Below are 12,438 nucleotides of genomic sequence, written 5' to 3' on the forward strand. Positions count from 1 at the left end.
GAAACAGAGCTTCCCAGTTCGTGAGGGAGGCAGTTGGCGTGTGAGTCACAGTCTCCTTGTCTCCAGTTTGTACTGGTTCTGGTGTAGGTCTTTGGAATAATGTTTCTGATATTGCCTGAGGTTTTAAAATGGTGTCTCAGAGCTGACCTTAGCAGACTCCATCCTGGGTCCTTTCTTTTGTCTTTTCAGACCACCTGTCTTCCAGTGCCCTGCCGGGTCCCCCTGTCCTTTCTTCACAAAAACAGCTGCATGTATTGATTTAGGTTGAACCACAGGAAATTGCTTTTTTGTAGGTCAAAAATGATCAAATAGAAACTGTGTGCCAAGCATTTCTAATCAATCTGCAAATATAAATTCATTTAATCTTCACATCGATCCTGTGACTCAAGAGTTATTGTTTTCCTCATTTTATAGGTACACAGAGAGGGTGGACGCCTAGGGCTGCTCCTCCCAGACCGCTCACCTCACCCCCAGTCTCCTTGAGGATGCTTGGAAATTCCAAGCATTTCTTCCTTCCAACTGTCCCAAATTATATTTATAATCTCCATTGTCATATTCTGGCTCTCTGCTAGATGAAAACCAAGCTAGTCAAATTAATTCCATTGCAATTAAATTAATGCTGCTGGATTTTAATTATGACGCCTAATAGTTAAATAGCCCTTCCCATTCCCTCAAGACTTTCGTGTTCATCATTGCATTTGTTCTCCTACATATTCAGGGAAGGAGGCAAAGTACATAGTCTTATCCTCATGTTTATGGCTAAGAAAATGGCTCAGAGTAACTGGTGACTCATAAGAAATCATACAGTGTTTGACAGGAGAGCTCCAACCAAGAATTTAACTTTTTTAAATTCAAAGTTCCATGTACATTAACTCAAGTCAAGTTGAATGGGCATAGAGTGACTAAGGGAGATGAAGAATTTGAGGCAGTAGGGGAATAGTTGGGGCCAAGGGATGGATACTCCTACTGCCCTCTAAGGCCCACCCCATGATGATCTCTGTCCCCTTGCGTGGCCTCCTTGAAGAACCAGCCCTTGATCCATGCCACAGATGTCCTTTCCCACATCTGTAACACTGTGCTGGGCTATGCTATGTTCTCTTTTTACATCTTGATGGTTTATATTTTTAACAGTCGAAGAACAATCAGCTGTTTGCAAATCTGAAAAATGTGAATCCTGGGAAGAGAGGCCCAGTGGCAGACTGCACGGGAACACTGCCAGCAGACTGGAAACATGGCGGCTACCTCAATGAGCTTGGCAAGTTCTCCCAACATCCATCCTCAACAAGCTCCCTTACCTTCTAGTCCCCTCAGATAGATTTATAGATGTGCCAAAGAGATCTATTGGAAATATGCATGAAAAAAACAGAATGATAGAATTATACCTAATGCCTCTGTGGGGCTTATTGATGTCCTGGGTGCTTTATCTACCCAACAAACATTTATTAAGGTCCTAGTGTGTGCCAGGAATTGATAAAAAGAGATGAGAATCTCTGCCTGCTTGTAGCTCCCATTCTAACTCTACAAATATTCATTTGCATGATTCTCACAAGTACTCCAAAAAGTAGGTACTGTTAGTGTCATCATCATGTCCGTGTAACAGTTGAGAAACTGAGTCAGTCCCCCGAGAAAAGTCTTAAAGCCTATTAAATGGTAGAGCTGGAGTCTGAATTCTGTCAGGCTGGTACCAGGATGTGTGTTCCCCTTTGCTGTCTTTTAATATGGGGCACCCATACTTGAGGGCCGCTTCCCCTTTAGGTGAGGAAATGAAGATATCAACAGGAATATAGTCAGTGCTTCTCAAACATTTTGGAATCAGACCCGCTTCATAACTCTTGAAAGTTATCAGGAGCCCTGAAGAGTTTCTTTCACTATGGGTTATATCTATTGATACCACATTACAAATTAAAACTGAGACCATTTAAAAGAGTTATTTATTGCTTTGTTTAAAATAACAGTAATTAATTTCATGATAATGTAAAACACATTTTTATGAAAAAAAATACCCACATTTTCTGAAACAAAAACAAATTAGTGAGAAGAGTGGCACTGTTTTACATTTGTTGGATCTCTTTAACATCTGGCTTCAAAGAAGATGGATTCTCATATCTGCTTCTCCATTCAGTCATTGGTGATCCCACACTTGGTGCTGCTCTTAGACAACCACAATGCACTTGAGAGAGAACAAGAGTGAAACAGGCACATAATGTCGATGTATTATAATGAGAACAGTCTTGATCTTGTGGGCCTCCTGGAAAGGGGGCGAGGCCTCCTGGACCAGCCTTAAAGAGCTGCTGTGACACCCCACTGAGTGAACTGTGCCATTACTAAGCCATTGCCCCTGATTTCAGGGAGGTGCTTGATAAAGCCGTAACTGATATGTGCTCACCTTATGGATAGCAAACCCTTTTTTGTATTTATTTGATGGTGGAGTGGCCAGGAAAACCCAGTTAAATTTGAATTTCAGATAAGCAACAAATATTTTTAGTATAAACATATCCCAAAAGTTGCATGGGGCATACTTACCCTAAAAATTATTTGTTGTTTCTCTGAAATGCAAATTGAAATGTCCTTCCTTTGTTTTTATTTGCTGAATCTGACGACCTTACTGGATGGGCCCTTCCATAAATCTTGTTTTTTAGAGGAATAAACTGGGAAACCCAGAGAGGTTAACTTCTTGCCCATGAGAGGATTTCATGGAAGGAAGAGGGTAAAGCCAGGTCTCAAAGTTCATCTTCCAACTACTTACTCCTCCCCTGCTCTTTCTGGGAATACCATATACGCCAAATTACCTAAGCCAGATAGAGGAACCAGTCAGTATGGGCTCCGGAATCCCCTATTACTGTAGAAATGTAAATGTTAAAGTAGAAAAACAAATACAAATTCTTAACTTCCGTCTGCATTCTCTATCCACATTATTAAATAGCTGTGCATTTCTGAACACGGTCAAATTATTTAGATACCAGATTCACAGTATACTTATCAGCCAAATCATATAACATCAGAGAGATTTCTTGTAGCTCCAAGGAATATGTGAGTTGATATCAGCAAAGTACTAGCTGGCACTAATGAGGGAAAAGTTCTCTTACTCCACTTTCACCTGCTACATATAGTCCTAACTCTAGGACCCAGTCCCTGCAGTGGTAACATATAAACTTCTCTGCTTTTTATCTCCTTAAGACCCACCAGACTGAGAATGTAACATCTTCATTGGAAATTCTGGGTCTCCTTCATGAGTTTCCATCCAAGAGCAATTCTACATTTAATGGCCCTTTATAGTTACTGACCAGAAAAAGTCTTCCCTTACAATGGACTGGGTAGGGCACACTATGGATGCTGAAATGTGTATGTGCTTGACATGATGGAGAAGTTGTTGTGATGTTGTCTGAAAGAGCCTAAACCTGGCACAAAAAACCCTGGGGTCGACTCCTGGTTCTGTTATATGGCACTGGGCTAATCACCCCCATGAAGAAGATCCATTCATTTGTGGCATAGAGCTAGTGATCATGTTGTGACTCATTGTGTGAATTAGATTAAGCAAAGCATTTGAAAGCATCTATCCAGGGATTGGAACAAATGGGAGTTTATATGAGGAAACCCGCCTGCTCCCTCATTTAAATAGTCTCCAGAGAAAACCTGGCAGGTGTGCTGGTGTCACGGTGCCACTCTTGTTCCCTAATTTACTCTCCACCTCAGGCTGTTCCTCTCCTGAGCCTCTTGGGGGAATGCTAGCCATTACACAGCTAAGATCAAGATGGACAGTTAACAAGACTTTGCTAAAGTCTGGAGACAGCTAAGTGAATCCAGCAGAGCAGCAGAGACAGAGTTGTTTCATAGGGAGTTCTCAGAGGCCACAGGTCCTACCCTTCTTCATGCTGTCTTTTTACAAAGGTCTGGGAATCCCTAAGACCACCCTCAGGATCCATAATTTGGCAGAAAGAATCATAGAGCTCCCTGCGAACTATTATACTCATGGTTTGAGTTTATCACAGCCAAAGGATACAGGTGAAAATCAGCCAAGGGAAGAGGCACAGTGGGCAGAGTCAAAGAAAATTCCAAGCCAGAAGCTTCCAGCTGTCCTTGCCCAGTAGAATCATAGAAAGTGCTAACTTTTCCTGGCTACAGTATATGACAAGAGGCGTGAAGTATTACCAGCCAAGGAAGCTCACTTCAGCCTTGGTGTCTAGAGTTTTTATGAGAGTTTGGTAAGGTCAACATGGCTGACCGCCCATGTGGTTGACCTTTTGACCAGCCCATCTGGAGATGGAGCTGACATGAAGTGGCCCAAATACCCTTCCATAAATCTCTTTGTTACACTACCCAGTGGAGTCCTAGGCCCCAGGTCAACAAAAACACTGTTACTGGGTGGGATCGTCCAAGGACTTAGAGATCCTCTCCCAGGAACTAAGGGCAAAGGCCAGAGCTTACTTTGATTAGGTTAATTCACTATACATCCTTATCCTGCCTCCCTGCATAATTGGGCACCTTTCCCGCCAGCTGGGAGCATGGCTAGGCTTCACAACCCAGACCCAAAAGAGAGAAAATATTCTCTGAGAAAAGAGGACATTCCTGTATCCTGTCCCACGATATTAGACACACCCTCTCCCTTTAAGGGATGCTCCCTCTTCACAGAAGTGTGTCCTCCAGGACATCAGAACTTGAGTCAACTACCACTCTAAAGGAGACATGCACAGTCGCAGGGGATTGTCCCCTAGCCATTCTCCTACTTATTTGAATATTTGTCATTAGTCATTACTCTCTGTTTCTGATGTAAGACTATAACATTTCTTTAAAAAATCATGGAATGATCTTGGAATGCCTCCATGTAAAATGAAGCTGGGGGTCGTAGGACACATTCTGTGTTACCATTCATTTATACAGCGCCTCAGAGTTTAGGACCCCTTTTCATGCGGTCTAGTTCACTTAATGATCACACCAGCCCTGTAAAGTTTTATCTCATTTTAGAGATAAAAAAAAAAAAATTGACAGAGAGAGAGCTTGCCCAAAGTCATGTGGTGAGCGAGTGATGAAATTGAAGTCCTTTGTCTCAGTTCTAGCCCTGGCTATGTCCTTTCCACAGTGCAACCTTGAATCAAGTATACCAATTCACCCATGCCTTATTTCCTACCTGTACTGATCAACCTTTCCCGAAGTCACTGGAAATGAGTAGGAGGATGATCTGAATGATATATATATGTATTTTAAATTCTAAGTGCTGAAAATATCAAGCATGAGCAACCTGGTAACAAAGGTTTGAAAAGCAGCACTCTTGGTTATTTCTTGCAGTGGGCAGATCATAGGTGCCCAAACCATCCTTCTCCATGACCTTGGAATATTAGATGGGTTTTCTCTTGTTTCCAGATCTCACTGGGGATTTTTTTCTTCTTTATCACAGGAGCTTTTGGACTTGACAGAAGCTATATGGGAAAATCTTTGAAAGGTATGGTGTAAATTTAAGGAAGAAATACATCTATCAGAATCATAATTTAAAAAGCAGTTTATATCAGAGACTGAAATAATTGGCTAAACAAGCAAAAGTGGCAGTGTAGAGAAAATGGTCAGTTGTTGGTGTGGTGAATTACACCACTAGACACACAGACATGTTTGACTGAGGTCAAGAGCGTGATTGTAGGTGCGTGGTGTTAGAGCATAAGTCTGCAGGAACAAAGGTTTCCATTTGCTGGGGAAACACTCCTATTTATTTGAAAAGATATAGGACTTACGGAGAGAGAGAAATGTATGAAAAAGGAAATAGCAAGGAAAACAAGAGCTCAGCATCTTTACATGAATAACTTCTTGTGCCCAGTCCTGAAGTTTTACAAGGAAGTCTCACGTCACAAAGACCTCCCTCACCACAATGATAGAACTATCTTGTGCTCCCAGGGGCATCCACGGGTGGTTTCTTGATTGAAGCCTCTGAGAATTCAGAGACTATTAGTAAATTAGAATGGAAATTGTTTTGAGTGTGAAACAAAATCAAAATGAAATCAAATCCACAATGTTTTACATTGATACTCACCTGAAAATGGAGCTAAATATTACAGATGGGTAATTTTAAAGCAGATTCTCTCCAAAACAGGTGGAAAATGTATGGTGTTGCTGTTGGTATATGTAATTATAGAAAACTAGCTACAAAGAGAAAAAAGTAACCTGAGTATATTACCACCAAGAAAAAAATTAATGTCCCTGCAATAGCATTTGCTTTTCTCCCCCATCTCTCTTCACAGATCTGGGAAAGAATTCTGAATATAATTCAAGTAACTGCTCCCTAAGCAGTTCTGAAAACCCATATGCCACTATTAAAGATCCGCCTGTACTTATCCCCAAAAACTCAGAGTGTGGCTATGTGGAGATGAAGTCACCAGCACGGAGAGATTCCCCCTATGCAGAGATCAATAACTCAACTTCAGCCAACAAGAATGTCTATGAAGTTGGTGAGTTCCCCTAACCAAAGAAAGAACCTAATATAGGAATTTTTAAAAAACAGTTTTAAAGTCCTTGAGCATACAGTAACAGTTCTTATAAACATGATTGAAGACACTGGTCCATATTTTCAATGCAACCTGTGTTTTCAGTGACCATATTAGTTGGTGTCAAATAAATTTTAAGGGAAACGAAAATCACATTTAGCAAAATTAATTAAATTTTCTTTATCTCTCACTTGGCTGTCCATCTTTCGTTTTGTAACCATAGTGACTATTTGAGCACACCTGTGGAATAGCATATGTCTCACCTTAGCTCTGGTGTGGAGTTAGCCTAAACAAATGGTTCACGGGGATGAAACAGGTGTTTCTACTTCCTGGTTGCATATTCATTACATTAATGCTTTTAGCAGGATGGAAGCATTTTACTTTTAAATTTGTCTGATATATTGGTAATATTCTTGGATGTGAATGGGATGGAAATTAATAAGAATTCAATTTAAAATTAGAATTACTTTGATTGCCCCTTACAAATACCTTTTGGGGAAAGCTGAAACACATCAGAGCTGTCACTGGGTAGGTAGAATAGGGCTATATATTTAGTTAGGTTTTTTTTTTCCTCTCTGTCTCTCTCAAGTTTATGATTTAAACTTCAAAAAATTCTCTATTACTTGTTAACTTGTAAATGAAGTAGTTAATTTAACTCCAGTAGCTAGTAATTAATTTATGTCACAGACATGTCTCTGAAAAGATAACTTCTTAAAGAATTAAGACAGCTTTTTTTTTTTCTTTTAAATGGGAGGTATAGTGACCTAAATTTATTTTTTTTTTAAGTTGGTTACAATCCCCCTTTGAACCTTCTGGTAAACCCACCACTTTAACATGGGAACTCAACTGAGAGCCAGGGTCCTGAGTCCTAAAGTCACCTTGTTAAGTATTTCCATGAATTGAGTTACCCTGATAAGACCTCAGTCTTCTCACCTATAGGGTAAAGGGTTTGGACTAGATTATCTACAGAGTGCTTTTCAGACAACAGTTCACATCCAGGGTTTCTGTCGAGTCCCTGGGTATCTTCATCCCAACCTACGGTCACCTTTCTGTTCAGAACTCCAATGTACACATCAGCTGGTCTGACAGATGTAGAGTAGCCACCTCAATGTGATTATAAAACCCTCCTTTGTTCATTAAAATAATGTTTCTTTACATTTTTAGAAGTGCTCCTCCTATATGTGTGAAATTTTCAAGAAATGCCATATTCTATTCTTTTTAAAACTTTCCATTGCTGATAAATTAATGTGTCCCTGGTTGTCACAGAACCTACAGTGAGTGTTGTCCAAGGAATATTCAGCAATAATGGGCATCTCACCCAGGATCCATACGACCTCCCAAAGAACAGTCACATCCCTTGCCATTATGACCTGCTGCCAGTCCGAGACAGTTCACCCTCCCCCAAGCAAGAGGACGGCGGCAGCGGCAGCGGCAGTGAATGACACCCAAGGACTGCTTGGTAGCCACTGAAACAGTTTCCAGAACTGCAGTTCGGTTCTTCTCCAGCTCAAGTTTGCCACCTTAGGTGAATGTTAATCTACTTGGTAGGCAACTGTTGGACATGAACCAGAAAGCTCAAAAAGCTAAGGCTGACTGACCGTAGGTCCACCTTGTACAGGTGGCTGGGAAGGAGAGATCAATGTGACTTCCTGTTCTTCTAAGCATTAGAACTGCACTTGTGAAGCATGACTTCCTATAAAATCTGGGCTGAAAGCATGACTGCGCGGAGGTCTTCGGGAGGGGGTCATGGGGTACGGTGGCTGTTGGTATTATGGCTTGAACAATTAAAATTTAAATATTTTCTTTCTCATTTGCATTGCAGACCTGTACCGAGGATTGTGCAGTTATCATAAAATCTAGTGTGAATCACTAAACATGTAGAAGTGAAGGGGTATAGTATTGAGTCCTTATGTTTATTTTTTTCAGCTGGACTCAGACTTAGAGAGATAATATGAACCCAGGAAGAAATGTTCTGTCAAGTGGCATGCCTGGAGAGACTTTGAGTAAACTCTAGAATTGGTTAGCCCATTTAAATATGAAAACTTTAGACTTTTTTTTAGGATGAAGAAATGAAAAATTAGACTTATTTTAGAAGTAGTAGAATTATTTCGGGAATCAGTATACAGGTGTAGTTGGCTGAGGGTTATCTACTTGGACCCTTGGCCCACTTTTGACCCATGATGTCATTCTGATCGTTGTCCCTCTCGTACATATTCACCACTGAAGGTCCATAACATATCAATAATTATTTCATAAATATGGAAATGAAATAGTTTTATTTTTGACAGACCGGGTTAAATGAGTGTATAATGATTGGAAAAGGTTGTAAATTTTAAGTGTAAGAAGATGCTTCGGTTTTGTAAACCATTAGTAACACATGCTGTAATATAGAATTAGCAGAAAGTTTTGATTAACTTTTCCCTAGAAGTGACCGGAATATTTTTGTGCATATTTGAGAAAAGGGCACTTTCCTTTTATTAATTGTTGATTTAGAGAAACTATGCTTAAGCTGGTCTTTTGCATTGCTAATATGACGTGTACCCCATTTTTCATTAATTTGTATTTCTGTTTTTAAGTTGTATATTCTATGTTTTGTAGTGCTTGGACTGTTAATGAAAAAAAATTATATGTTCATTGTTTCTTGTATTATTGCCACTTATCTTTTTTGCTTGATAAAATGCATTGTACTTTTTATTCTTTTAGAGGGAGGAGATGAAAATGCATAAATCAAATCTATTAAAATTGGTCATTACTAAAATTGCAAAGTAACCAGGGGTGAGTAGCTTATAATCGAAATAGAGAAGCTTTTTAATAGTAATGGAGCTCCTTTTGATCTGTGGGCTCCAAATCTTGGTTAAGCCAGGGGGTAGGGGAGTGAGTAACTGTTCATTATGGAACGAGTACCACAGATTGGTCTTACTGAAGACCTTCGTTGGGAGGATCACACAATTGATCTTCCAGACTGGGACACTTATGAGTGTAAATGAGGGCATTATGAATATTTAACCCACAGTGGGCGTAAATCTGGACTGTCCCAAGCAAACCAGAATGGATGCTCATCCTTTGCATACCTGTCATGCACTAACATTTTTCACTTCAAGGTAGTTGTCTGAAGAGAATGCCAACGTGATGCAAGGAAGCCAGTTTCTCCTTGACCTACCTGGGTGAGCAGAAGGTCTGAAAAGCTGCATGAGGAAGCAACTTCATGAGAGGAAACAGTGACTGTGAATCTTTAAAGACATGAAACCCTATGTGGTGTCTCAGTGAGTCAGTTGACAAATATGTATTGTGCACCCATTCTGCTAGGCATTGTCCCTGCCAGTTATCAAGTTGGGGTATCCAGTGAGTTCATATCACATACCTGCCCCTGTGATGGTGATGATACACACTTTGGACATTCACTCCTTTAATGGCTGTTTCTTGTCAAGAGCCCCAAAGTTAATTCAAGGACATCTTGAATTTCCTGGAACTCGCCTTAGAAACAATTGGTTCATTTCAGCAGTTACCCTTTGGTGGACCATTGGCTCTACGGGGTGGGTAGACATTTAACTGAGACACTTGTGGGTCAATAGCCATGAAAAGTCCTTTCTGGTAAAAAAAAAAAAAAAAAATCTTATCCCCCTTCTTGTTTAAGAAGCATCTCTTCATTGCTCCACGATACATTTGAGTTTCCCCATAATGCCCTCAATATAGTTAAAAAAAAAAAAACACCTTTTTTCCCCCTCATTATATTACCAAAAAACAAAACAAAACAAAACAAAAATTCACCAAAATCCTGAGAGCTTCCTGTACAAAGACAAGAGCATCTTAAGCAGAAAGCCGGGCAGCAGATGTGGACTCGGAAGGAGCCCTACCATCCCTCCCTGTACATTCTCTCTGCTGGACCAGCTGCTCAGGATTGATGCTGTCCTGACACCGTATTTGTATCAGAGGTGAGTCTTGCTCACCAGAGTTCACTCTAGATTTTTCAAACGTCAATTACACATAGAGCCTTTGGATATTGTAAAAACAACATGGTATATTTGGAGAGATCTAATTGAGAAGTCAAAACTTCCTAGATATTTTGATCTAGATTTGGGAAAGGAGAGAATTTCTTTTGTCAGAATGAAAATTAAAAGACAAAAAGACCTGGCAAGTTTCCCACCCCACCCCACCCCCGCTGAAATTGCCACCTTTTGGACCCCTGCAGATATATGAAATGTAATTTAGTGATGATGTCATTCTTCATACACCGTGAATCTATTCTCATGACCTTGAGCTCATTCATTTGGGACCCTAAGATTAATTTCTTCCTCATATCCTACATTGGTCAGAGCAATGAATATGCTTGGCAATACGAAGGAAAAGCCATTCACGTCAGAATGTCAGCCAAACTCTTCTTTCCCTAGAAGGAGATATGTCAGACAATTTATAAACTGTTTGTATTTATAGATAAATACACCAAAAGTGGCCCAAGTAATAGCTTATATACTTGCTTTCATGTGGACATTATGTTACTTATAGTGAATTACATGATAAGGAATATTTCATAATTATTTACAGTGCTTGATAGAAATTCCTTTCACATGCCATAGTAGTCATGCCAAGAGAGTTTAATATGTTTAGCATTATGTCTATGGTAAATTATATTCACCAATTTTAGGAAAGCCAAGGTAGAATTTTGTAAGATAGTTACAACCTGTCCCAGCCAACTCCATTAGCACAACCACTGTGTGCTGTGAGAAATGCAAACCACTTTATGAAAATGTGGACCATCCTAAGAGCCACAGCAGTACTTGACAATTACTGGGGAGTTTTAAACCATAAATATTGAAAAAGTTGCATAGGAGTATTACACTATTAATTCATGTCAATATTAGAAGTCCAGTTACCACTTAGAATAAGATGAAGTCATAAAAATTGTGTCTTAAGGTTATGGGTTTTTTTTTTAATAACCAATCATCTATCTTCAGGAAATGTCTTTATTATTCCAACTCAGTATTTAATAGATATTTTGATCTTAAAAGCTTTACGTAATGGCAGTGTATACAGATGGGCAAGTGTGAGTCACAAGGTGTGGATGAGTGCTTATTTCTTCACTAAGATGTACAGCAAACTGCCCTTTTAGGGTCTTCTGACACTGGGTCTGACACTGGGTCTTCATTCAGTATTTACTCCATGCTTCCTTTTGATATGAACAAATTGCAGCATATATTTTTAAAAGGAAAAAAAATCCAAATACGTAAGAATTTTCCTGATTGTAGCAAACAAAAATTACTTTCAGTGTGAAAATCTCTCTCTTTTCCAAAGATGGTAAACTCTGGTCAGTATGAGCTTACGTTGTCATTTATATCACCAAATGAGTATAGATTAATGCAATAAACTTTCTAATAAAAAAAACTTTACAGTGGTGTTTATTTCTATGTGTGATTCAATTGTTAAATTAATAAGAAGAAAAAAACCTTATGATCTCACTTGAAAAATTAGTAGTTTTTCATGTCTAGCCCTATAGCACTTTATATAGACATGTAAAAACCATTGCATTTTATTATATTTAACTGCTCAAGCATCTACTTTCCCTTCAGACTGCTTGTTCTTTAAGGACAGAGGCAATGTATTGTACATATTTGGATTCCAGCAACCCAGGTTAGTGGCTAAGAGTCAAGTCTTCTGTAAATAGCTTTAGGTCATCTTATGTGAACTTGTTTCTTAAATCTCCATGGCTTGTTAATTCCTTACTTTATAATTAAAACATTTCTGCAGTGTGCTGTGTTCTAGAGATCAATTATGAATAAAACATTGCTTCTTCTCTCAATTACTGTTTGTTTACTGAGGGCCCAAGTGCCAAGCACAGTTGGGGATACAGGAAAATATGATACATGAGCTATTTTAAAGCTATTATTTAATTAGGGAAATAAATCATTTTACTAGCCGTGTGACTTTGGTAAGTTACTTAACTTCCCAGGGCCTTGGTTCCTAGATTATAATATGT

At 39.3% G+C, this 12,438-nt stretch overlaps 1 protein-coding gene across 1 annotated transcript in view; it reads left to right on the forward strand.

Moving 5' to 3' along the window:
• MEGF10 (multiple EGF like domains 10) overlaps positions 1-12,237 on the forward strand; it is a 164,936-nt gene extending 152,699 nt beyond the window's left edge. The window contains exons 22-25 of the mRNA XM_059417484.1: positions 1,132-1,255; positions 5,393-5,437; positions 6,225-6,431; positions 7,734-12,237. Of these exons, the coding sequence (XP_059273467.1) occupies positions 1,132-1,255; positions 5,393-5,437; positions 6,225-6,431; positions 7,734-7,909 (552 nt within the window). The 3' untranslated portion in view covers positions 7,910-12,237. The remainder of the gene's footprint in view (positions 1-1,131; positions 1,256-5,392; positions 5,438-6,224; positions 6,432-7,733) is intronic.
• The last annotated feature ends 201 nt before the right edge of the window (positions 12,238-12,438 follow it).

Source organism: Mustela nigripes, chromosome 12, assembly GCF_022355385.1.
Source record: "Mustela nigripes isolate SB6536 chromosome 12, MUSNIG.SB6536, whole genome shotgun sequence".
Lineage (NCBI taxonomy): Eukaryota > Metazoa > Chordata > Mammalia > Carnivora > Mustelidae > Mustela > Mustela nigripes.